This window comes from Aquarana catesbeiana, linkage group LG12 (assembly GCF_042186555.1).
Source record: "Aquarana catesbeiana isolate 2022-GZ linkage group LG12, ASM4218655v1, whole genome shotgun sequence".
NCBI lineage: Eukaryota > Metazoa > Chordata > Amphibia > Anura > Ranidae > Aquarana > Aquarana catesbeiana.
In genome coordinates this window covers 196,075,157-196,101,113 of record NC_133335.1, presented here as the reverse complement: position 1 = coordinate 196,101,113, position 25,957 = coordinate 196,075,157, and the positions used below count along the sequence as shown (strand labels likewise).

The window sequence follows — 25,957 nt, the reverse complement described above, 5'->3', positions numbered from 1 at the left end:
GGCAGTTTTGGTATGGAGATCTTCACACCAAAATTGCCAAGACTCATGCACTTAAGCTGGCCATGGATGGAGGGATGGATCAAATCTCAGCTGGTTCGATCCATTTATGGGCAGGCTAATTGTATCCAAGTCGATCCATTGATTGACTTGTGTGCAACCAGCATGTGGGATTTTTGCAAGAGTAATGCCAGCGATAATCATTGTGTTCGACAACCAACCCCCCCGCCAAGAGAACACAATAGTTCCCGTTAGAGAGAGTTTCCACGGAAGACAGGTCTAATTTCTGGAGCCCCAGAAGAGAAACTGGCAGACATCCAGAACTAAAACTTTTTTCTTTATCTGGCTATATGTTTGCAGCAAGGTAGTTGCCACGGATATATTTGACTCATTGATGCAGCACAGGAATAATTCAAGCTAATGTACATTCAACTTCTATGCTAACTGTATGGCTTAATAGAATTAACAGAACGTACATAATCACTGCACATTTTTCTCCATGCTGAAATGTGATTTTTTATATATATATATATTCAAAATTTCCAGAAACTGTAGAGATGAAGGATTCACTCGTCAACCAAGTGAGAGCTGGCGTGTGTGCCTTAAGCTAGCTATACATTATTCCATTTTCTTGTACAATTTTGTTTAGCTTTACCTTCAACTATGTAGTGCAAGGGCCTACTAGATTGGATACAAACTGAAAGTGTTTTTTAGGTTTGACCTCATATTATATGGTTTTTGGTAAATCTAAAAAGGAAAATTGTACAAGAAAGTTATAAAATGCATGGTCAGCCTTACTCAACATTATAGCATTTGAACTAGTGCATTTTAAGACAAATCACAAAGTAAACAAGCAAAGAACAAAAATGAACGATTGATTATTACATAAACAAATGTGGGGCTTATTTAGTAACAGTCCCATGCACCTTCAAATGCCCCAATGAAGATGGGCGCTTTTACAACCCCAAAGCGCACTGATCTAGTACAGTGGTCATCAACCCTGTCCTCAGGGCCCACTAACAGGCCAGGTTTGCAAGATAACTTAAATACATCACAGGTGATATAATTTGCTGCTCAGTGATTGCAGTATTATCATCTGCATCTCCCCAAGGTAATACATAAAACCTGGCCTGTTAGTGGGCCCTGAGGACAGGGTTGATGACCACTGATAGTAACTTGAGTCATCTTAAGGATTAATACACTAAAGCTGCCAGCACACAACAGATGAAACGCTTTATTCAAAACAATGCACAACATGCATGTTGCTGTGCTCTACTGTACAATATGTTGGGGTGCCATTCACATTGAATGGCACTGCAACACATTACACATGGCAAAGGTGAATTATCATGCATTGTGGCATCACAATAACCCTTGCGCTTTAGCATGTGTTTCCACACCACTTCTGAACTGTACAATTGGTGGGGCATTTACTTTGGGTTTTTTTCTGAACCTTTGAATAGCTAGTGTCAGCTTTTTACCGTTCAGAAACCGGCCGAGATTCAAACCATGTATGGGCAGGACGATTGTACCAAGTTGATCAACTTTTTCTTGAAAATAATAATAAAAAAAAAAAAAAAAAAAAAAACACATCATTTTTTTCCCTGCTCTGTGTAGTGGTTTTGCACAGAGCAGCCCCAATCTTCTTCTCTGGGGTCCCCCGTTGGCACTTCTGGCCCCTCCTCCTTGCCAAGTTCCCCCGAGAACAAGCTGCTATAGGACCCACAAATGTTGGTTAAGTCCCGGCCCCTGCTCTCTCCTCACTGGCTGTGATTGACAGCAGGGGGAGCCAATGGCTCTCGCTGCCGTGTCTCAGCCAATGAGGAGAGCGAGTCCCAGGGGAGCCTTGGCTCTCGTGGACATCGCTAGATCAGGCTGAGGCAAGTATTAGGGGGGCTGCACACTGAAGGTTTATTTAGAATGCACTAAGGGGGAAAGGAGAAAAAGAAAAAAAAAAAAACACACACACACACACACCTATCTTTAGAACCCCTTTAACTGCTGCAGTATTTACACAAATGGTCACTAGTCTCCATAAACATAAAATCAAAATGTCACCTTCCCAAAAATAAGGTCACTACCAGCATTAACATTTACTGAATCTAACATAGTAGAAAACGAAACCCCATTGGTCACCAAAAATTTATTTGAAAACTTTGCAAGATGGTGTATGCAGACAATAAATTCCTTTCAGCACACATCAGCCAGACTATTGAAATTTCTTCGCTCTATGCCAATGCTGTTAAAGTGATTGTAAAGTTTTTGGGGGGTTTTTTTGTTGTTAAAACGAGTTAAACTTCCCTGCTCTGTGTAATGGTTTTGCACAGAGCAGCCCCGATTCTCCTCTTCTCAGATTCCCCACTGGTGCCCCTGGCTTCTCCCCCACTCCAGTGCCCCCTATAGCAAGCTGCTTCTTATGAGGTCACTCGTGCTTGCTTGTACCCATGTCCTGCCCCTTCATCTCTGGCTGTGATTGACAGCAGCAGGAGCCAATGAGGAGGGAGAGCGCCTCTGCTCTCATGCACTGCGCTGGATCGAGATCGGGGTCAAGTCTAAGGGGGGCTGCATACAGAAGGGTTTTTACCTTATTGCATAGAACATAGTAAGGTTACAAAAAAAAAAACTTCTGCCTTTACAACCACTTTAAAAAGAGTACTTGTTTGCTTGGGAGTGTCTGGTAGTTATAGGACTAGACTGGCAACATTCAATTCTGGTTAAGCAAGCATTTGGTAATATACTGTGATGACTGCTATGCAGATTATGTGAACACAGTACAAAAAAAATATATATTTTTATATTATTTCTTGAAAAGTTATTGTTTGAAAATAAAGAATAGTTGGTATTATTAACAGGTGATTAAACATTACAGAATAAATACATTTATGGCTCAAAGTGATGACTGATGCCTAAAGCCATCACAGGGTTCTTCATACAGAGTTTGCTTTTCAACATTCCAGCTACAATTAGACAATGATCAATTGAAATATTAAAATAGCTATTCTTTCAATCCCAAGGTTTTCCACTCAGCTAACTAGCTTCACTTGGATCAATTATAGATCAGAACTTTTAAAGAGAAATGCTGCTGTAACATGAACCTATTGGCCATAAAAGCATATACAATGTGCTAAAAAAAAAAAAAAAAAAAAAAAAAAAAATGCCTTCATCAACTAGAAATCCTCCTCCTGTGTGCATCTGATTAAAATTTTCCTTTTTAGTGGGGTCTAAATTCCTGACTTTTAAAGTAGCATCACTACAAATGTTAAAATCCTCACACAACCCTCCAGGAGACCTTGTGCATGGAGAACTTGGATCCATTCTGATCTTTGCATTAGTGCTAGGCAATGTCGTTGACAGTGGCCACACCACTCACTCACTCTCTCTTCCAACCACACTAGACACATTTAGCGTTTGAGCGTTCATTCCAATGGCCAGTGTAAATATTTTGGCCAATGGAATCCATTAACCTTCAATGCATCTAAACATGTAGACAAAATGCAGCTTTAGGGGTGTGTTTTTTTTTTTTTTTTTTTTCCCCCTCTCTCAATGATTGTAAAGCATCACTTTTTTTTTTTTTAATAAAAACACACTACCATATACTTACCAGCTCTTCTTAGGTCTCTAGCCGGCACTTCTGGTTCCTACCCCGCTGCTTGCTATGCCAAACCGGCTGTGTCCATAGGCAAAGCGTGGCCCATCCGCACTTCTTCCTCACTGGCTATGATGGACATTCAAGAGAGCCACTGCTCTCATGCGTATCGCTGGATCAAGATGGGACTCAGGTAAGGAGTTAGGGAAGTTGCACGCAGGGCTTTTTTTTTTTTTTTTTTTTTTTACCCTTATTGCATAGAACCACTTTAAGCAGCTTTTCTCCCCCAAGGAGAAAAGGCATTCAAAGGAGCTGAGCAAACCCTCAGTGTGCTTGAAGCCTAAAACAGCATTACTTTAGAAAGATTGATGATGTTGTGACCTTTCTCCCACTTTGTCTTCACTGAAAAAATACAAGGAATTCTGTGAATAGCAGTGGTTCAGAGTAAGCAACCCCCTGTGGTCAGTATGCAGTGGAACAGCACTCAGCACGGGACCCAGACAGCAATGATGATCACTGTAGTAGTGGCGACTACAGCTTTAATGACCTCTGAGATCTTATTGGACAAAGAAATAGCAGTTGACAACCTTGAAATCAAACTTTAGTGAAAACTGCCTAAAAGAGGCACAGCAAAAAGTTTTTTTCTGTTAGATAAAAAGGTAGTAGACATACCATGCCTGGCCAACACTCCTGGAAGCTGGAAACCACTGAAGCAGACACCGCTACTTCAGTGAACTCCACCAACTTCTGGACCTCATATCGAGTGGCTGCTTTCTCCTGCACTGTGAACACAGGAGAGGTCAGCCGGTCAGCATGAGCGCCATTCATGCTCTCCATCCCAGCGAACACTTTGCATTCATTTTTTTTAAATGGAGAGTGTTTTCTGAATGGTGCCAATGCCAAGCAACCAACCTCTTGTGGCAACAATGAAGCAGAACAGCCACTCAGCACTGGACACAAGTGGAAATCACTGTAGTGGTGTCTACTTTAGCGATTTCCAGCTTCCAGGCACAGTTTATATAGAGTTCCATTGGTCAGAGCTAGGCCAATGTAACTTTGTATTCTTTAATATGGCAAACAGGCTTGCTTTTATCAATGTCAGTAATGTATCAAGTATCCAATGCAGTCCCAAATAATACACAACTTCTTTGCATATAAATGCAGTCTCCAACTAAGTCCATATAGTGTTTACATCCTTTGGTGCTCAGGAGTCTGTAAAGGGATAATCATTAGTCACTGTGATCCAACCAATCACTATCACCACCTTCCAGAGAAAAAACTCCCTTCCTTTTGGAAAGGAGAGTCAAGAACACTGGATGAGGTGAGCTATGCATCACATACATACAGGTAAGCCAGCTGTAATCATATTCATGCATTAACAAGAAAAAAGAAGCTCAGTTTCTAAAATGTAAAAAGGATAAAACTACGGCTGTAATCAATTTCCTCAAAAAAGTAATGACACTGATGGGATGCAGTTAAAATAGATTGCCTGCCTCATTAATAATATTCTGTTTGTCCTCCTTTGCTCCGCTGTGGAGATTACCATTAACATAAAAAAAGAACACTAATATTTCTAAAAGTAGAACAAGATGGACTTGTGTCTTTTTTGAACCAGACTATGGGTTTTTTTTTTTTTTTTTTTTTTTTTTTATGAAAGGCAAATCCACTTTGCACTAGAAGTTCAAAGTGCACTTGAAATTGCACTGAAATTGCACTTGGAAGTGAAGTCACTGTAGATCTGAGAGGACATGCAAGGAAAATAAACAGCATTTTAGCTTGCACATGATTGGATGATAAAATCAGCAGAGATTCCCCTCATTTCAGATCTACCCCTCAGATTTACAGTGACTGCACTTCCAAGTGCAATTTCAAGTGCATTTGTAGTGCAAAGTGGATTTGCCTTTCCTAAATAACCCCCCCCCCCCCATGTTACTATGTAAACTCTTAAAAACTATAATTATTCAGAAAAAAAAAAATCTCCAGTACCATCAACCACAGTGCCATATTCCCCTGTAGGCAAAGCGGTACTGCAACTTCCTCATTCCTATGATATATTAGTCCTTTGATCAATCTACTGGAATAGATCGATTAACAGTACTAAGCATATTAAACAAACGTGCCATTGAATAGTGTTCAACTGGTTCAATACCATTTGCTGTACAACTCTGGCAACAAAATATAGGATCTGACCGAGAAATAAACACTCAAAAAAAAAAGTTTTGCCTTCATATGACATATTAGTACTTGCAGGTATTTTATATTTCCCTGAGAAGCTCTGCTATGTGCATCACTCAGCAAACACAGTGCAACATGGAGAAATAGTAAAAAGGACAGCGAGAAGCACACCTGCCTGCATACACTAGTAGATCTTCCCAGCGAGTACAGGAGATCAGAGTCACTGTCCTAGTACAGCCCCCTGTTGGCTGGGATTGCCAAGCTCGGCATACAATAAAGCTCCTTGGGCTCACATACCGAATCCCTGGTGCCCATTACCCTTACCAAATACAAAATATGCATAGAACACAATCACATTTCTGTATCAAAGAACAAGGGGAGAAAAGGGAAAAAAAAAAAAAAAAAAAAAACAAACAAATCTTTATTTACAAAGCATTAGTCCAAGCAGGTTTCCAACTAGAAAGTTTTGTATTAAATCAGTCTGTGAATACGAAATGGTTATATTATTCTGACATTATATAAATAAGCGCCTGTACCAATAAACACAGTGAATAGGACAGGAGGGGAGGGTCGGAGAGCACTAAAAGGGGGTGAGGGGTCAATGGGAGGAGGAGGGGCAAAAAGTTGAAAACCTGCATTTTGGTATATACAACAAGGGAAAGAGAACGTCTATTGGGCAGAAATTGCATCAAGGCAACAAGGTCCCATTATTTTCTATGTAGTGCTAAGATGGTCATAAGGTCTTCCTGCCACCTAGCAGGGAGAAACAAAACACTCCAGTGCCATCTGAACCCCTAAGAAGGAGACTGGGGGTATTTTAGTCCTCTGGGTTAACAGCATCTTGTATTTTGCTGGTGCTCAGTCCGTTTCTAAAGAAAATAAATAAAATATTAAAGTGTATGTCAGGTAAAATAAAAAAAAAAAAAACAAAAAAAAACACATACAGAAATAATAAATGTGCACATCTCCCCATATTTGAGTCCTTTAACAAGGGATCTGCAAGTACAGATACCTGTTAATGTGCCCGAAATGCTCTCAAACCACACAATTACTGTGGGGGAAATTTACTAAAACAGGAGAGCGCAAAATTTGGTGCAGCTTCCAGGTTTTTTGGCCAAAGCTTAATTGAACAAGCTTAAGTTAGAAGCTGATTGGCTGCCATGCACAGCTGAGTGCTCCAGTTTTAGTAAATCAACCCCAGTGTGTTGTCAGCCCACATCAGGGCATACAAGCCGAGTGATCATTGTCAACCCTGCCCAATGGTCTTTTGCTAAACTACGCATACCCACCCACTCTTCCCATCTCCACATAAGACACTAATCAATCTGTAGTCCCAAAAATAGGATTTTTATAACAGCTTACCTGTAAAATCTTCTTTTTTTTTTTTTTTTTTTTAGGTACATCATGGGACACAGAGCTTCAGTAATCACTGATGGGTTATAGGGTATCACTAGGTGATTGGACACTGGTCACACCCTAGACAGGAAGTTCAACCCCCTATATAACCCCTCCCCTTACAGGGGATACCTCAGTTTTGTAGCAAAGCAATATAAGTGTATTAGAAGAGGGGCGGGACCTCTGTGTCCCGTGATATACCTCAAAAGAAAAGGATTTTACAGGTAAGCTGTTATAAAAATCCTATTTTGTTTCTCGTATATCACGGGACACAGCTTCCATAATCACTGATGGGATGTCCCAGAGCAATGCTATTTGAGGGGAGGGGACCACACAACGTACGGTGTATTCAGACTCAAGGACCTAGTACCGCTGCCTGCAGCACACTACACCCAAAAGGCAATATCCTCATGCCTTCCCACATCCACCTGATAAAATCTGGTGAATGTATGGACTGAAGACCAGGTTGCGGCCTTGCGGAATTTTCTGTTTCAAACCGTAAGCTTGAATAATCATTTGATCGATTGCATTTTGAAATGGTAGCCTTTGACGCTGCCTGTCCTCTATTGGGAGCTTCTGGCAACATGAACAAAACATCCGTTTTGCGAATTTGAGCAGCTGCCTCCAGATTGGATGTAGTAAGAGCAGTCAAAGCCTAAGAATGTAGTGACCTTTCTTCCATAGAACAGGGATCTGGAAAAAAGTAAGGTAGAACAATATCTTGGTTTAGATGGAAATCTGAAACCACTTTCGGTAGAAAGCTAGGATGAGGGCGCAATACCACTCTATCCTTATGCATGATTAAATAAGGCTCTTTACAGGAAAGGGCTGCTAATTCTGATACTCTTCTAGCAGAAGAAATGGCTATCAGAAAAATTAACTTTTAATGTCAACAAGACCAAGGGAATTTGACGTATTGGTTCAAAAGGCTGTTTCTGTAAAACTGACAGAACCAAATTCAAGTCCCAGGGGTTTAGGGGCGCCTTAACCGGAGGATTAAGACGCATCACCCCCTGCATACATTTTCAGACTAAAGAATGTGAAGCAAGTGGCCGTTGAAATAACACTGATAAGGCCGAGACCTGGCCCTTGATGGTACTCAAGGCCAGCTTAATTTCTAATCCCATTTGTAGAAAGTCAAGAATTCTACCTATGACATTTTCTGGGATGCCAACCCCTGGCTTCACACCAGGATACATAAGTCTTCCAGACTATGATAAACTCTGGAAGCTGGCTTCCTTGCATTGATCAAGGTAGCGATTACAGGACCTGAAAGCCCGCGATTCTTCAGACGTGGGTTTCAATAGCCAAGCCGTCAAATTCAGCGTTTGTAAGGCAGGATGGAACACTGGACCTTGAGATAACAGGTCTGGATGTGACAGTAGGGTCCACAGGGAACCTACTGTTATCCTTACCATTTCTGCATACCAAGCTCTCCTGGGCCAAGCTGGGGCCACCAGAAGTACCGACTTCTTTTCCTGCCTAATCCTGCGAAGGAGTCGTGGCAGTAGCAGAATAGGAGGCGAAAAAACTGAGGTATCCCCAGTAAGGGGAGGGGTTATATAGGGGGTTGAACTTCCTGTCTAGGGTGTGACCAGTGTCCAATCACCTAGTGATACCCTATAACCCAACAGTGATTACTGAAGCTCTGTGTCCCGTGATGTACGAGAAAAAAATAACGAATTAAGACTCCCTCAGATAACATAGGCAGAGTGCACAGGTGATCTCTGAATGTCACATGATCAACAGATATATTTTGCACTTGAATAGAAATAGCAAAACTCGTTTATTGTTCCATGTAATAAAACCAAAAAGGTAGCAAATAAGAGAAGTTCATTGTTAGAATTTATATACACATTGTTAAAGGGAATGTATAGTAGGTAAACATTCTTTTCTTTTTAGTCAGATAAGGGCCAGTTCACATAGCAGTGGTTAAAGGGGAGCTCCAGGCTGTAGCTGCTGGCTTAATAGAAGCACACTTACCTGACCAGGGATCCAGCAATGTCCTCAACCAAACTGATTCTTCAATCAGCTCCAGGACCACACGTCAACATCTTAAAAAGGAGTTGTTGAGGCAGAAGGTTTTTTTATCTTGATGCATTCTATGCATCAAGATAAAAAACCTTACGTGTAGCAGCCACCCCAGCACCCCTTAATTACCTGAGCCCCATCCCTCCTCTCCAGCAATGTCCATGATTGTCTAAACCGCCTGGGACACTCCTGATTGGCTGAAACACAGCAGTGGTGCCATTGGCTCCCGTGGCTGTCAAAGTCAGTCAGCCAATCAGGGCCGGGCCAGGGCTCTGTGAATGAACACACGGAGGTGTGACTCGGTTCAAGTGGCCCCATAGGAAGCTGTTGACTGTGGGGGCACTCGATAGGAGGGGCAAGGAGCAGCAAAGAGGGACGCGAGAAGGAGGATCTGGGCTGCTTTGTAAAAAAAATTTTAAAAAAATAAAAAATAAAAAACAAACACTGCACAAAAAAGGAGGCAAGTTGAACTTTTTTTTTTTTTTAAACAAACAAGACTTTACAATCACTTTAAGGGAAAGAGGCTGTGAAGCCTTGTAGCTTCATAGCCAGCTTCCTATTGCATATGCACAAAGCATGGTGCGCTTTGTAAATGGTCCCAGTCTTCTGGGACCTGTGATGTGTCCCAGAAGGCTGCAGAGTGAAGTTCCACTTTAAAGCCCTGTTCACAAGTGGAGTTTGGGGATCGCAGGCAGAATCACGATTCTGCCCGCGATCCCAAACACAACTGTGGCAAAAACACACCATTGATTTTAAATGGCACTAAAGCGCGATGCAGTTTTACCGTGGAATATTGCGTGATAAATGGCACAGTACACCACCGGGAGCTTCTTTTGAGCAACAAGCTTTGCGCAATGTGGTTTGCTGCAACTGTAGTGCGATTTATCATGCAGCAAGACTGCACCGCATTTAAGTGCCATTGAAAATGAATGGCATCCAAACACAAGTGGTGCGTTTTGCCACTACTGCACTGCCTGAGATCCCAAAACGCCAGATGTGAACAGGGTCTTAAGCCGGCCATAGACGGAGTGAAAAATGCTCGAAATTCACAGCGTTGATGGGGGAATCCTTCCTGCTGAGCCATTGTGTTCTCTCAGTGGAGGGTAGCCATCCACGCCAGGAGAACGCAGTGACTAGTGCCAGTAGCTATAATTAACCACTAGCAATAATCGCATGTAAAATACGACAGGCTGATTGTACCCAAGTCGATCAATCTGCTGAACTGGCCCAAAGGCGAGCCGTTTATGGCTGGCTTTAGTGTCTGATAGATGAGAGCTGAAGGTCCTGGGACATTAGAACAAGACCCGCTGTGTGTGAACAAGTGGCAGTCTCAGTCTAGACCCCCGCCAGGTCACGCCCTCAACACGTTTCACTCCACCCACCAGCGCTTACACATGGGCATGGCTCTTTCCCAGCCAGCACTCACAGCAGCAGGCACAGGAGTACACTTCCTTGCAGCCTGAGCGGCTCACATGCACACCATGGCTTTAGTGTCAATGAGCCAGTGATGGGGGGGGGGGGGCGCGGTGTGGGGTGCATTACACACCTCCCTTTTTTTGTAGGAACTTTCTTTGAAATGCACAAAAGTGACACTTCATTCATGTCACTGTACAGCAGCATGGTGCACTACACTGCTGTACAGTGACGTGCAATCCCGCCCAGTGCACTGTGATAAAATGCAGCATGCCTGCATTTTATTGCAGTTCACTGCATCTCCAGGTGTGCTGCACTGTAAAAAGAACACATAGAAAACGGTTTTCTATATGTCCTAGCGGTGACATGCATTCTTCTAGCACGGTAAAACATGTCACTACACTGTGCGCAAGCACAGCCTAAATTAAATATGGCATACAAGTATTTTCTATTTTCATATGCTGCAAGCAGTTAGTGCTTTTAGCATTTTTTACATTCGTATTGAAAGAAAAAAAAAAAAAAAAAAAATTTTATAACAACTGTTCAACACACAAAGTGAACATTCATTCAGCATAGTTGATAATGTAAATTTATGTTTATTGTGAGTATCCTATTGGGTGCTAGAGAATTTTTAGGGGGCGGATGTGGCCCTTTGCTTACTTTTATCTGGCTATTGGGGCACAATTCCACCAATAATGGAGCACAATTCTTATGGTTAACTATGGGGCACTATTCTTCTTATTAAAACCAACGATGAGGCACTGATGCCGGGGGAATTTTCTACTCATACTGGCCACAGGCTGCCCCCCCAAAACCTTGAAGGACAGAAAGCTAGCCCTTTGCTTAGAAAGTTTGGAGACCCCTGCGTTAGTTCATTAAAAAGTGTCAAATATTGCACTAGTATGTTGCCCTTTTTTACTTTTATAATAAAAATGACAAAGAAAATTAAGTTTTATTACTCATAGGTTCATTATCTATATCAGTGATCGTTAAGGTGTGATCTGCCTTTGTACTCATTAGCTCTCCTTATTGTTAGTGTATTTTATGTGCTGCCCAAGACAATTTCTCCTCTTCCACTGTGGCCCAGGAAAGTTAAAATGTTGGACACCCCTGTAGTATAATATAAGCTAGAAAGAGCAAAAGCATGCATACAAATCAGCAAAATCTAGTGCAGACAGGCTTTTATCACAATTAGCAGATAACTTTATACAGTAATATCATTTCTTACCAAGTGGTATAACCGATGGCGGCTGTTCTGGCGGTGAACCAGTGCTGCACTCATGCGTCATCGGCTCACATGATTCACCGTTTTCAGATACCTTCGATAATGAATATTGCGCTGTATTCTGGTTTTCAGCCGTGTCACCATAGTTGCAATGGGCATCATCGCTGCCCTCCTCAACTCCGCCTTGTTTGACTTCCACCAGCCGTTCTGAAAACCAGCGCTGTATTTCATCTGAGGACATGCCAGTCTGATCACACAGATCACTAATGTCACTTTTACAAAGTTTTTGATGCTCGCCATAATAGTCCAAGAGAGGCTGCAGAGTCACAGGCTTAGATTCCGAATACGTTTTTTTGTAGCCCTCATACCATCTTAAATTGCCAATTTTAAAAGAGTACCTGGCGTCCCCAAACCAGCGCACGATTTCTGGGCGTGGCAGTCCTGTCTGCTCTACCAGATAATCGTACTGTTCATGGGATGGCCACTGTGTCTTCACAAACAATTGTCTTAAATGATCCCGTTGCTGGGCAGTCTTTTTAACAGATCTAGTTTTCTGAGGAGTACAGGGCCTACTACCACTATCGTTGTGATTATTGTGATCATCCCTAAAGCTGTCTGTGTTGTTACCTGTATCTGTCACCCGAAGAGCTTTTAGATTAATCTTTATTGGGTTTACTTTTCGCTCCATGACTGGAGAACTAGGAGCCTTCACGTCTTCAGCAGTCTTGACCTCCGAGTTCTCCGTTTCTTCATGGGAAACTTCATCATGCTTTTCATGCCAAGCCTTTTCTCTCTTGAGTTCTTCAGCAACCCTTTTGCGTTTCTCTGAGAACCAGCTGTCAATTTCACGCCTTGTCATCTTGGTCTCGCTTCGCAACCTGGTCACTTCGTCATCTGAAGGGGTGTCATTTTTTGCAAAGCTACTTTCCAGAGCTCTCAGCTGCTCTGGAGCCCTCTCCTTATATCTTGTGGTTGTGAAGTCTGGAGCCTGATGCCATGACTGCCTCCTAGGGGTATGGGATGGCGTATGCGATGGTGTATGGCTGCTTGCTGGAAGCGCAAAATCGGTATCATGCTCTTTTCCCACAGAAAACACAAAATCTGAATGGAGATCAAGTAGCTGATCGTTGGGGTCTAATAAAGTGGTTGGTTTGTTGCGGAAGTGATACCGTTTATCACTAAACCATTTTCTAACCTCCCTTGTTGCAAGGCCCGTAATTCTGGTCAGTCTCGCAACTTCCCCATGGGAAGGAAACTGACTTTTGCCAAAACTGTTTTTAAGGGCGCTCAGCTGCTGTCTTGACTTTTTAATTCGAATGCTTTCATAAAGATTTGATAATGGAGGGGAGTTTCCATCATCAGCTGTAAAGGACTCTTGACCAAACTCATTTGATTGACTAGTGGAAAGTGGTGCTACTCCTAAAGACAATGAAGTAACAGCTCCTTGAATTCCATTGGTAATAATAGGCTGAGTTACTATTAAGCCACCGGTCCCTTGAGGTTGATTGACAATCTGACTAGGAAGGGTTGCATGGATGAGATGCTGAACATTATTTGCATTGGTTACAAGAGGAGCATTCAAAACAGTTATAGTAGGCTGCCGCATGGGTTGGGGGATGGACTGGATTATAGTATTAAACATCTTCTTTCTAGAGTCCTCAATCTCCTCTGGTGACCAGCTGATTCCCTGTTTAAGTCTTTGAGCAGTAAACCATATTTTAATTTGCTCTTCAGGGTATTTTGTCACAACTGTCAGATAGCAAAGTTCAGCCTTTGTGGGGTAAGGGAATTTATTGAAAGAATTTTTCAGAAAACAATTGGAATCCATTGACAAATTATATGTCGGAATGCTGCTCAACGGAATCATTACTTTAGGGAGAGACTTTTCATTGGGAAGCTGGTGACTATGAGACTTTTGTGCAGACTGTTTGGGCAGCACTGGCGTTAGAATAGTTGCAGGAATCTTTGGCTGTATTACAGGCTGAGAGGAGTTTATAGATACCAACTGGGTGACCCCAGTTTGCAAGACAGGTACTGTTCCTATTATGGGGCCATTTACTATTGAAGAATTGACAATGTTGTTGGCTACTTTGCTTATCAGTGCTGTTCCGCTCCTGGTGACTGGACGTCCTCTTCTATCATGCTCCTCGCCTACACTATTACCGTTAGCCTTTATGGTAATCATTTTTTTTGTTTCCAGCTTATTTTTCAAATTCTTCATTATAGGGGTTTTAGTAATAGCCACTTCTGAGTAGTCATCGACAAGTTCGTCACCATGACGTACAGGTTCATCATGGTCAATACCTTGGCCACCAAGACTCTGTTCCACAACAGTGTAGCTCTCATGCTTGGCCACAGTCCAGGAGAGATCTGGATCTCCAGGATGAGAATCTGCATTGTGAGCTTCTAGTTCCTTAGGATCTTTCACCAAGAAGCTACATGCGATGCAAACATACGAGGAATCGTCTCTAAAGTCAAGGTGTTTCGTATTCATGTGTTCCACAAAAGGGCTTGTTTCCTGAGAACCAAAATTACAATATTTACAAAAAAAACTCAGACCTTCTACATTTTCATGTCCATTAGAGAGCAGGTCATGACCGTCACCCATAAGGTCTGCAGCTGGTAGTATATCTTGGTGCTCCTCTGTAGAACTTTGGTCCTTGTCTTCTTCTGCAATGTCTGTGCCACCATCGAGGGATAGAACCTTGAGTGGTATCATGCAAGGCGTTGTAGACTTCCGTTTGCTTGCCATGATTTCTGATTTTCTTCTTCCCACAGAAGGAAGGAAGTGGTGTGCGTTTGTCTTAATTCAGAACGACCACCGATAAGGCATTACTCTTCGAGCATGTTGATCTACAAGACTTTGGGCTCGACTTGGCACAGATCTAAAAAAGGAGAAAAATAAAAATCAGATTACTTTGTGAACAAATATGTTGTTCAGGGTTTTAGAAATAGAAAACACAACAAAGCCTTTAAAATTACCAGTGAGGCAAGAAGAATATTAAAAACATAATTTGAACTTTAATAAAAATGTAGTAGCAGCACAAAAAAATAAAGTGGAACTCAAGCCAAAACTTTAGGACACCATTTGTCAAGTTTAACTCCTGCGCTCAGTCCAGCGCTGGAGGTTCTGCTCAGGCCAGACTATCACTCATATCATTCTGCCCACTTCCTGTGAGCCCAGCCTGCAGTCATCACACAGGTTGAGCTTGCACTACTCCAGGAGTGAATGATGCTCACACACTTCCTGCAATAGAAGTGGTCACTGGGACAGAAAGTAAGGTGAAGATTTGCACAACAGAAAGCAGTAATATTGTGGCCAAGGTTCAAATCCTTCCCCAAATGTTTGGGCTGCAAACCTACTTTAAAGTGCAACACATTACATATGTTTCAGTTTAACTATCCTTATACAGGGACAGCTATTTTAGATTTACAAGGTAGCAGCTCAGAAAAATATTTATCGCTTTAAAGCAGGGGTAGGCAACCTGGGTCCCTCCAGCTGTTGTGGAACTACAATTCCCTGCAGAAATTGCAAGGCTGGCAGTTACAATTACTCCCAGAGGCATAATGGGACTTATAGTTCTGCAACAGCCAGAGGGGAACCCAGGTTGCCTACCCCTGTTTTAAAGACTGTGGGCTACCACAGATTACCATCCTATCCAGCAAGTAAAGGGAACCTGATAGTTCACAAGCTAATGCCTACACCCTGTGATACCTCCACTGCGCTTCTGAATAAGTGAAAAAAGTATAATTTAAATAAACTATAGCTGCCACTTAATATGTAACAAATAAGTGAATACGTGACTGAATTTAAACCTCTAGAGATATATATACATAAAAACACACATTTGAAAATCAGTCACAATATGAATGTGATCTGACAAAAAAAAAAAAAAAAGTTATTGGTGAACACTGTGAGCAAACACATCCTATCACATATGTTCAAAACAACACACCCTGTGGCAGATGTGAAAATGATAAATGAAGTCTTAGAATATATTCACATATGAACTTTATGTTAAGACTTCATTTATCATTTTCACATCTGCCACAAGGTGTGTTGTTTTGAACATTATGTGATAGGATGTGTTTGCTCACAGTGTTCACCAATAACTTTTTTTGTCAGATCACATTCATATTGTGACTGATTTTCAATGAGGGTATTATTGTCAATATTCACACATATACTTTTACTGTTCATTTAGATTGATCATTGCTTTCATTAGCACATTTTTATTTTTTCATTTTTTATTTGAGCGCTTATTCCACTCATCTCTAGAGGTTTAAATAAAAGGGAACCTGTCATAAGTGATTATTCCTGGGGGAGAGGACATTTCAATAATCATATGGCAGATGCCACTTGACTGCAGAGCTGTACCACTAGCTACAGAGATGTATATGATTCAGCAGCTGAACCATCAATGGAGGATTGAAAAAAAAAAAAAAAAATGGGAGTAGCAAACACAAAATGCACAATGTGACACAAGCAGCACTTAAAGTGCTTGTAAGTGCCGGTTCACACAGAGGCGGCACGACTTGCAGGTCGCCTCAGCGAGGCGACCTGCAAACGACTTCCGAGGCGACTTGCAAAACGACTTCTGCATAGAAGTCTATGCAAGTCGCCCCCAAAGTAGTACAGGAACCTTTTTCTAAGTCGGAGCGACCTGCGTCGCTCCTATTAGAACGGTTCCGTAGCACAGAACAGGAGGCGACTTGTCAGGCGACTAGGTCGCCTGACAAGTCGCCCCTGTGTGAACCGGCACTTAGGGTTCGTTTGTTTATAAAAAAAAAAAAAAAAAAACCAAAAAAAAAAAAAAACAAAAAACAAAAAAAAAAAAAAAAAAAAAAAACACAAACCCATATGCTTCCCTCCACTGTGCAGCTCGTTTTGCAAAGAGTGACCCCAAACCTCGTCTTCTGGGGTCCCCCGGCGGCTCTCGCGGCTCCTCCCCACATCCGATAACCCCCTAGGACAGTGATGGCGAACCTTGGCATCCCTGATGTTTTGGAACTACATTTCCCATAATGCTCATGCACTCTGCAGTGTAGTTGAGCATCATGGGAAATTTAGATCCAAAATATCTGGAGCGCCAAGGTTCGCCATCACTGCCCTAGGAGAAGCGCTCTCTCTCGGGGGTTACCTTGTGAGCAAGCTCCCGAGTCCAGCATTTGCGTCCATAGACACAAATGCCAGGACTCGGCCCCGCCCCCCAGTGCTCGAGTCATTGGATTTGATTGACAGCAGCAGGAGCCAATGGCTGCGCTGATATCAATCTATCCATTTAAAGTAGTTGTAAACCCAAGAAAAAAAAACCCTGCAAGACAAAGGCATAATGCGCTTATATACATAGCATACTAGCTCATTATAAATTACTTAGCTGAGATCGAAACCCCTGCAGCAGTCCTAGTTTACCGCTCCGGCCACATCGCTCCTGGAGTTACTTCCGGGTATTGCGGGCTCTGGCACTGTGATTGGCCGGAGCCGCGATGACGTCAATCCCACGCATGCACACAGGAGTCGCTGGTAATGGCACATTCACTGAAGCAACGGCACGTACGTGCCATTGCTTCAGTGCGCATGTGCCGATGATGTCAGCACATGCAAATACTGGGGATATCGCCTAAACCGTTCAGGTTTAGGAGATATCCAGGGTAACTACAGGTAAGCCTTATTATAGGCTTAACTGTAGCAAAAAGTGTGTTTGAAGGGTTTACTGTACAACCACTTTAAGAGCCGGGACCCCTTGGAGAGAGGGAGAGCTTTTCTCCGCCGACAGAAATACGGGGCTCAGGTAAGTAAAACGGGGGGGGCCAGTCACTGCCAGGTGATAGGATGCATAAAGGTGAAAAAAACACGAGGGTTTACAACCTCTTTAAAATATGCTCCACTGCACCCATCTCCCCTGCAGTGTGTTGGGAGGAGGAAATATACGTTGAAATGCAGCAAAGGTTTCAAAACCTACCAAAAAAAAAAAAAAAATTTATGAAAATATAAACTTTTTTTTTCCACCCTCAATGTAAATGGAGATCCCGGGCTCACATATTTACATATGCAGGAAAAATGTTCAGGCAGTGGAAGTTGTGATTATGGGTTGAATAATTAAATACTTCTGGGCATAGCACCAAACAATGATCTTCACTCTGATCATAGCCTTTTTTCCATAGAGAAACAGACTCACCAAAGAGCAAGGTTTAAAGTTCAACCGCAGCAGGGCAGACTAATGCCCAACAATCAGCAACACTTGCATTAGGTGAATTGTTTTTCAGTTCCAATTTACAAAAAAGAAGCTAAAAAGCTTCACAATTGACATATTAACACATATAGATAGAGTTCTGAGCCTTAAATGTCGCAGGGTAAAGGCTAGTATACACTAGTTTCTTTTCGTGCAACCCAGCAGGGCTGAACGAAAAGGAAAACTGACAGCTCAGGAGGAGCTGATGTACTAACTATCCGGCATTAGTTCAGCAATCTTCCTTGCTGTACGCATTGTGTTCTTACAGGGGTACAGCCCCCCCCCCCCCCCCCAACCCCCCCACCGCCAGAACACTCCGGTTAGTCAGTCAATCAGCAGACTTTTCGGTCATGCCCCTTCGACAGAAGCAGGCCGAACGGCCAGTTTCTGTCGGAAAGACTCCAGTACACGAGCCAAAATGTTGGTCATTTTTTTTTATTGAACTGGCTGATGCTGCCTGACATTCGCCCCGTGTGTGCTAGGCTTTAAACCTGCAGGCCCAAAAGCAAGCCAAACTACACTAGAACTTTATGCAAGTTGAGCAGCTACATTAGTAGTTGAATCATTTATTCAACAAAAATATAAAATAGATGTAATGGTGTAATGTGGATAAAGTACACCTGTGGCATGCATTGTTGGTATTGCCCCTGTAGTAGAAATTACTTCTTGTTCGGCATTTTGTATACAGTGGGGAAAATTTGGTCCACTGCAGATTTTGGAAATTTGCCCGCCTTCAAAGAAATGAAGGGTCTTTAATTCTTCATCATATTTTAAATGCTAGAGACCGAATATCAACCAAAAATCCAGAACACACACACACACAATACAAATGTTATAAATTGAGTTTCAGCTCAGTGAGTAAGTATTTGATCACCTACAACCCAACAATAATTCTGCCTTCCACAGACAGCTTAGTCCTGTCCATTTAAGAAGGTGCTTCTAACGTCAACTTGTTATGTGTATAAAAGACATGAATGAATGAATGAATGAATAATTTGTAAAGCGCTACAATTTGCGAACTGAATCGCCTCAAGGCGCTAGATGTATTCTCTGTAGCCAGCTTCTAGAAAAGGAAGGTCTTTAGTTTTTTCCTGAAGGCCTGGTGGTTTTTTTCCATGCGGAGGTTGGTTGGGAGAGCATTCCATAGTCGAGGTCCTTGGACTGCAAATCTACGTTCTCCTTTTGCTTTGTAGCGGTATTTGGGAATGAGGAGGAGGTTTTGGTTAGCTGATCGAAGACTGCGATTCGGTGTGTAGTGTTTTATTTTTTCCCGGAGATATTGCGGAGCGTTTCCTTGTATGCATTTATGGGTGAGGCAGAGGGTCTTGAATGTGATCCGATTCTTCACCGTTAGCCAATGTAGGCTTTTTAGGGATGGGGAGATGGATTCCCAGGGCTTTTTCCCTGTTAACAGCCTTGCCGCCGTGTTCTGCATGAGTTGCAAGCGCGCAAGCTGGTATTGGGGTAGACCTACGTAGAGGGAATTTGCGTAGTCGAGTCGGGAATTGATGATCGTTCCCACAACTGCCGCTTTGTCCTCTTCTGGGATGAAGGGGATGAGTCTGCGAAGCAGGCGGAGGAGGTGGTGAGATCCGCTCACCACCGATCCTATTTGTGCATCCATTGTCATTCCTGAGTCAAAGATGACTCCGAGACTCTTGACTTTGGTGCTGGGGGAGATGGTCTGTCCGAGGATGGAGGGTGGTGTCCACGGAGTCTCAATTTTGGAATTTTTGTTGGCTTGCAGGAGAAGAAGTTCTGTTTTTGATTCGTTAAGTTTGAGGGAGCTAGCGGTCATCCAGTCATTGATTAAAGTGAGGCAATTCTGTAGTTGCTGATGATGATCTTTCTGTCCATTAATGCGAAAGTAGAGTTGGGTGTCGTCTGCATATGAGTGGAAGCAGAGGTCCGTTTTCCTGATGATATTGAGAAGCGGGCGGATGTAGATGTTAAATAGCACTGGTGACAAGGGTGAGCCCTGAGGGACTCCACAGGAGACTGCCCGAGATTCCGAGGTGAATGTTCCCAGTTTCACTGTCTGAGAGCGATTCTCTAAGAAGGATGTAAACCATTTTAGGGCAGAATCTGTGGCTCCTGCAACTTCTGCGAGGCGGACAAGTAAAGTATTGTGGTCCACTGTATCGAATGCTGCGCTGAGGTCTAACAGTACCAGGAGACTCGGTTCCCCGTCATCTGCTGCTTCAAGGGCGTCGTCCCATATTTTGAGAAGTGCTGTTTCTGTGCCATGGCCTGGGCGGAAGCCTGATTGCAGAGGGTCCAGGATGTGGTGTGTCTCCAGGTGGTGTTGTAGCTGCTGTACTACTGCTTTCTCTATAATCTTGGAGATGGTGTTGAGGCTTGTTATTGGTCTGCGGCAGTTAGGGTCTTTAGGGTCGAGATTAGGTTTCTTTAGCAGGGGTTTGACGATGCCTTGCTTGAGGGAGGTTGGCACAGTCCCTTCTTTGAATGATTGATTTATGAGATGTGTTAGGGTGGGGGCCAGGATGTCGGAACATGCTTTGAACAATTTGGTGGGGATGATGTCGTTCGGTGATGTGCTGTCGCGAAGGCTTCTGATGATGTTTTTAGTCGTGTCCGTGGTGATTGGGGACAAAGAAAACTTTGGTGGTTGAGTGATGTTCGTGTCGATATCCTCTTTTTGCATCGGTTGGGTGAGGTTGGTTGTTATTTTCTGATGAATTGCTTTCCGAATGTTGTCGATTTTGTTGATGAAGAAATCTGATAACTCATTGCAGAATTCTTGAGTATCGTTTGCAGGGGGCTCTAGGCAGGCCGGGTTCATTGATTGAGCAACTATTTTGAAAAGTTCCCGTGGGCGGTTTAAGGCGGATGAGATGGTGTCTGCAATATGTTCTTTTTTGGCTTTGAAGATTGCCTTGTGGTATTTCACCGTGAGTGCTTTGTAGTTAGCATGGTTTTCCTTGGTGGGGTTTCTTCTCCAAGTTCTCTCAGCTCTTCTGCGTTCTTGCTTGAGTAGGGTGAGAGTGCCATTAAACCAACTCGAGTTTTTTGTGCGGACGGGTGTTCTGCGTTTTGGCGCCACGGAGTCTGCTGTTTGTAGTAAAGCATTGTTTAGGGAGTTGAGTGTTTGTTCCGTTGAGAGGTTTGGGTTTAGCGGAAGAATTTTGCTCGATAATGTAGTTTTGAAGAGTTCAGAGTGTAGTTTCTTCTGAGATCTATTCCAGTGTGTTGCTATTGCCCGTTTCTGTTTTTGGAGAGTGGTGTTGGTGGTGATTTTAAATTTGATAGCATGGTGGTCCGTCCATGGTAGTGGGGTGATGTTCAATACGTCGATGTCCATATTCTGTGATGGGGTGATGTTCAATACATCTGTCCACATAATCTTTCTTCCATTCAAACCTCGACATCATGGGCAAGACCAAAGAACTGTCAAAGGACGTCAGGGACAAGATTGTAAATCTGCACAAGGCTTGAATTGGCTACAAGACCATCAGCAAGAAGCTTTGTGAGAAGGAGACAACTGTTGGAGCCATTATTTGCAAATGGAAGAAATACAAAATAATCATAAATCGCCCTCGGTCTGGAGCTCCATGCAAGGTTTTGCCTCATGAGGTAAGGATGATCATGAGAAAAGTGAGGGATCAGCTCAGAACTACACGGGAGGAGCTTGTGAATGATCTCAAGGCAGTTGGGACCACAGTCACCAAACAAACAATTGGTAACACAATGCGCCACCATGGATTGAAATCCTGCAGCGCCCACAAGGCACCCCTCAAGAAGGCACATGTACAGACCCATCTGAAGAGTGCCAATGAACATCTAAATGATTCAGGGAGGATTGGGAGAAAGTACTGTGGCCAGACAAGACCAAAATTGAGCTCTTTGGAGGAAGAAAAATGCTGACTATGAACCTAAGAACACCATCCCTACAGTCAAGCACGGAGGTGGAAACATTATGCTGTTTCTCTGCTAAAGGTACAGGCTGACTTTGCCACATTGAGGGTCGACTGGACGGGGCCATATATTGTAAAATCTTGAACGAGAACCTTCTTCCCTCAGCCAGAACACTGAAGATGGGTCATGGATGGGTCTTCCAGCATGACAAGGAGCCAAAACATACCAACAAGGCAACAAAGGAGTAGCGTAAGAAGCACACTAAGGTCATGGAGTGGCCTAGCCAGTCTCCAGACCTTACTCCTATAGAAAAATGTATGGAGGGAGCTGAAACTTTGTTGCCAAGAGACAGCCAAGAAACCTTAATGTGGAAGTCCATGCTAAAACTATACTCCCTGCATCTATAGCCACCAACATTCTAACACCAGCCTACCTAGCCTTGGGAAAAAAAAAAAAACACAAAAACACAAAAAAACAAAAAACACACACAGTATACATACCTTTTCTGCAGGCAATCCGATCCGATCTACAGCGGCAAAAGCTCTTATCCCATGCTGAGCTGTCAGCCACAGCTTCGCTGTTTAGGCGGGTGCTGATGACACATCCGACAACACAAGCCCCATAGTAACCCTATGGGTGACATCACTCCCCATTGATTCCACAGCAGTTGTGGGACGTGTACTAAGCAGAGCTTCCGCCGCTGGAGATCGGGTTGGCTTCAGAAAAGGTATGTATACTCATTTTCTCTTTACAGAGCTAGATAGGTTAGTGTTAGAATGTTGGTGGCTATAGCTGCAGGGATTTTAGTTTTAGCATGGACTTCCACTTTAAGGATTTAGAGAAGATCTGTAAAGAGTAGAACCAAAATCCCTCCTGAGATGAGTGCAAACCCGGTACCCAAATACAAGAAATGCCTCATCTCTGTGCTTGCCAACAAGGGTTTCTCCACCAAGTTATGTTTTGCTTGGGGATCAAATACTTATTTTACTCACCAAACTGCAGCTCAATTTATAACATTTGTATCAGGTGTTTTTTCTGGATTTTTGGTTGATATTCTGTCTCCATCATTTAAAATACTCCTATGATAAAAAAATTATACAGAGCTAAGATGCAGAAAGTGCAGGGTCTGAAGGAGGACCAGAGGAGGGCTGGAGTCAGCTGCCAGAGTCTGCTAAATGCAGAGAACAAGGGAGGAGGAGACAAGGGGGTGTTGAGGCTGCACAAAGAAGCGCAGGATCTGGCAGAGGTGTTCTGTCGTCCTCTCTGCTGCTGAGACAAGGTGGGGGCGGAGATGAAGGGGGGTGCCACCGCTGCAGGAAAGGCCACATGAAATTGCCTGGAGGGCCAGATCCGACCCACAGGACTTGTGTCTTGACACGTGCTGTAGATTAAAACTGGTTGCAAATAAACTGCAAGAAATCAAGAGCCCTGAAATGCAACAAAAAATGAAAGGGGGGGGGGGGGGGGGACAAAAACAAAAAAACTGTATTTTACAAAAGGAAAAAAAAATTGCAATTGTTTGTGATACAATGCAAACTAGCACTATAAACACATAAGTTTCCCTATTTGTAGTACAAATCAAGAAAACTGCTCCATTCAGTCAAAAACAAATATATGTCCCTATGTTCATTTGTACGCAATCTTCAAAAACACCAAGCTTCCTTTTACATATCCCAGTCACCAAACTGGGAAGAGCCTGACATTGAGCCAAGTGACACCAGAACAGCGTGTTCTGCCATCTGCAGAATTTGCCTGGTTCAGTCAGTGGAAAAATACTGTGCAGAAAGAAGCACTGTCAGAGCGCTCTCTTTCCCAGTACATATAGATAGCATTTAACTGAACGGAGTTGCATCAGCTGCTGAACACACTGGCAATCACAGGTAGGCAACTTACAGTAAACAATCCCGTGCTTACGTCGTGTGCTACGTCCTGCACACAAAATGACGCAGTCTAACGGATCCACATGCCTGGTGCAACCTAATAACGCAGCAGGATTTTTTTTTTTCTTAGGTCCCCCAACAGTTTTATTGGAACCAGAGAAAGCCAGGCAGCTAACTATTTCAGCAGGACGACGGCAATAGCAGCCTATTTAATATTTACAGATTCCCATTAATTCTGATAAGAGAGGGTTTAGATCCACTCTAAACACCTTCTGCTCTCTCCTCCCATGCTCAAATTGAAGATTTCTCCAGAGCCTCTCTCCTCCTCAAACTCCCTACCCCTACCTATATGGCCTTCCTATCCTGTCTGCCTTTTGGCAATCTCTGAAAACTCATCTCTTCAAGGAAGCCTATCCAGACAAACAAGTCAAATTTTACCTTCTCGAACATAGCATCCCTCACAGTTACTAACTTTTGCATCACTTACCCCTTCCCTTTTAGAGTGTAAGCTCTCATGAGCAGGGCCCTCCACTCCAACTCTCTTGTCTTGAGCAGTTTTGGAATTGTTCTGGAAGTTTACTGGATCCCTTTATTTTTTAAATCATGTATAATATAGTAGGTTTTTAAATGTAAACATGGAAAAATCACATAAGTATTAGCCCTCATGCACACAGGCTGTTAAAAAAACGTTATGAAAACGCCAGTATTTTAGCAGTGACTTTTTTCAGCGTTTTTGTAATAGCGGTTTTTAGCGTTTTTTGAGCGTTTTTCCGCGTTATCGTTTTTGAGCGGTTTTTTTTCTTCAAATTTTTTTTTTTTTTTTTTCAATGGATCAAAAACGCTAAAAAACGTTGGTGAATGACGTTTTTCAGCGTTTTTCAGCGTTAGAGTGTTTTTACAGCTGAAAAACGTCTCTCAGAACCCACTGGTCCTGGGTTTTTTTTACAGCTTAAAAACGCCTATGCCACTTGCAGCTCAAAAACGCCTAGGTGGGCATGAAGCCATAGACTAACATAGACAGGCCTTTTTAAGCTGCAAAAAAAGCTCAAAAAAGCAGCTGTAAAAACGTCCGTGTGCATGAGGACTTACAAAGATTACGGTACTTCGCAACACCCGAAAAGCTCTGGCTGACTAAAAAGGCACTGAATGGACCATTATAGAACAAACAAGCATAGTATGGACATGATGATGCCATTTTATTTAAATCCATTTCGGCGAAGTACTAAGCATTTAAGACCTCTTTTCAGCCCGCAATGTTATAGAGATGTAGATAATCCCATGAGTGCAGCATGTCCCGACCTAAACTGTTGCTATACTCATGGGGTTAGAAGTGCAGGTTGTGTTTTTCCATTCTTTGCCTGCAACTCTCACAGTATAAAAAATAAATAAATAAAAATTACAATGCGCATGATCAGACTGCAGCAGGAGACCGGCAAGTACTGAAGCGTGCATAACATCTGACCCACAATCAGCCTGGCAGGCAAAAGAAAAGAGTGAAGCAGAACAGATTGGGGGCTGGCGGCCATCGAGCGTTTATGAACTTGGAGGCCCAGTTTTCAAAGTTCCACAAACAGAGGGAATCACACGTGCACTTCTGCAGCACTGACACTTTAAAAAAAAAAAAAAAAATCACCAGCTAATATTGGGCAACTACACTTATAAAAAAAAAGTACTGCTCACCCAGCAAACAACCTTGATAGGCAATACTTCCATTCAACAAAACAAGAACTCAGACTCCACTTTAAAACCTTTAGACAAACTGTAAAGCTCTGAAATTAGCAATGCACTAGCTTACAGTCACACACCCAGCTGTTGGACACATGCCACTGTGAAAAACAGCAGCAAAATACACAGGACAACATTTTTGAGAATACAAGCTGCCAAGAATGAAAACTTAGGAGGCAGATGTTATGGCTGCATAGAAACTTTCTATTAGAACTTTGCCATCATCTTACACCAGAGCTTTTTGCATTATTTTTTAAAGAGATCGTAATCTAGAACTCCATGGTTCCCTTCATTTAAAAAAAAAAAAAAAAAAAAAAAAAAAAAACTTTATTGGGGCAGCTCAGTTCAAATGAATGCTTACTGTTACAGATCAGTCCACCCGCTGTGGAGGTTGTACAAGGCATTGTCCGATTGGCTGAGG

General features: G+C 42.8%; 1 protein-coding gene across 1 annotated transcript in view; it reads right to left on the bottom strand.

Moving 5' to 3' along the window:
* Nucleotides 1-6,163: 6,163 nt before the first annotated feature.
* Nucleotides 6,164-25,957, bottom strand: part of ZHX3 (zinc fingers and homeoboxes 3) — a 32,772-nt gene continuing 12,978 nt past the window's right edge. Inside the window, exons 2-3 of the mRNA XM_073606384.1 lie at nt 11,826-14,707; nt 6,164-6,627 (exon numbers count right to left, since the gene is read on the bottom strand). Coding sequence (XP_073462485.1) covers nt 6,617-6,627; nt 11,826-14,574 — 2,760 coding nt within the window. The 5' untranslated portion in view covers nt 14,575-14,707 and the 3' untranslated portion in view covers nt 6,164-6,616. The remainder of the gene's footprint in view (nt 6,628-11,825; nt 14,708-25,957) is intronic.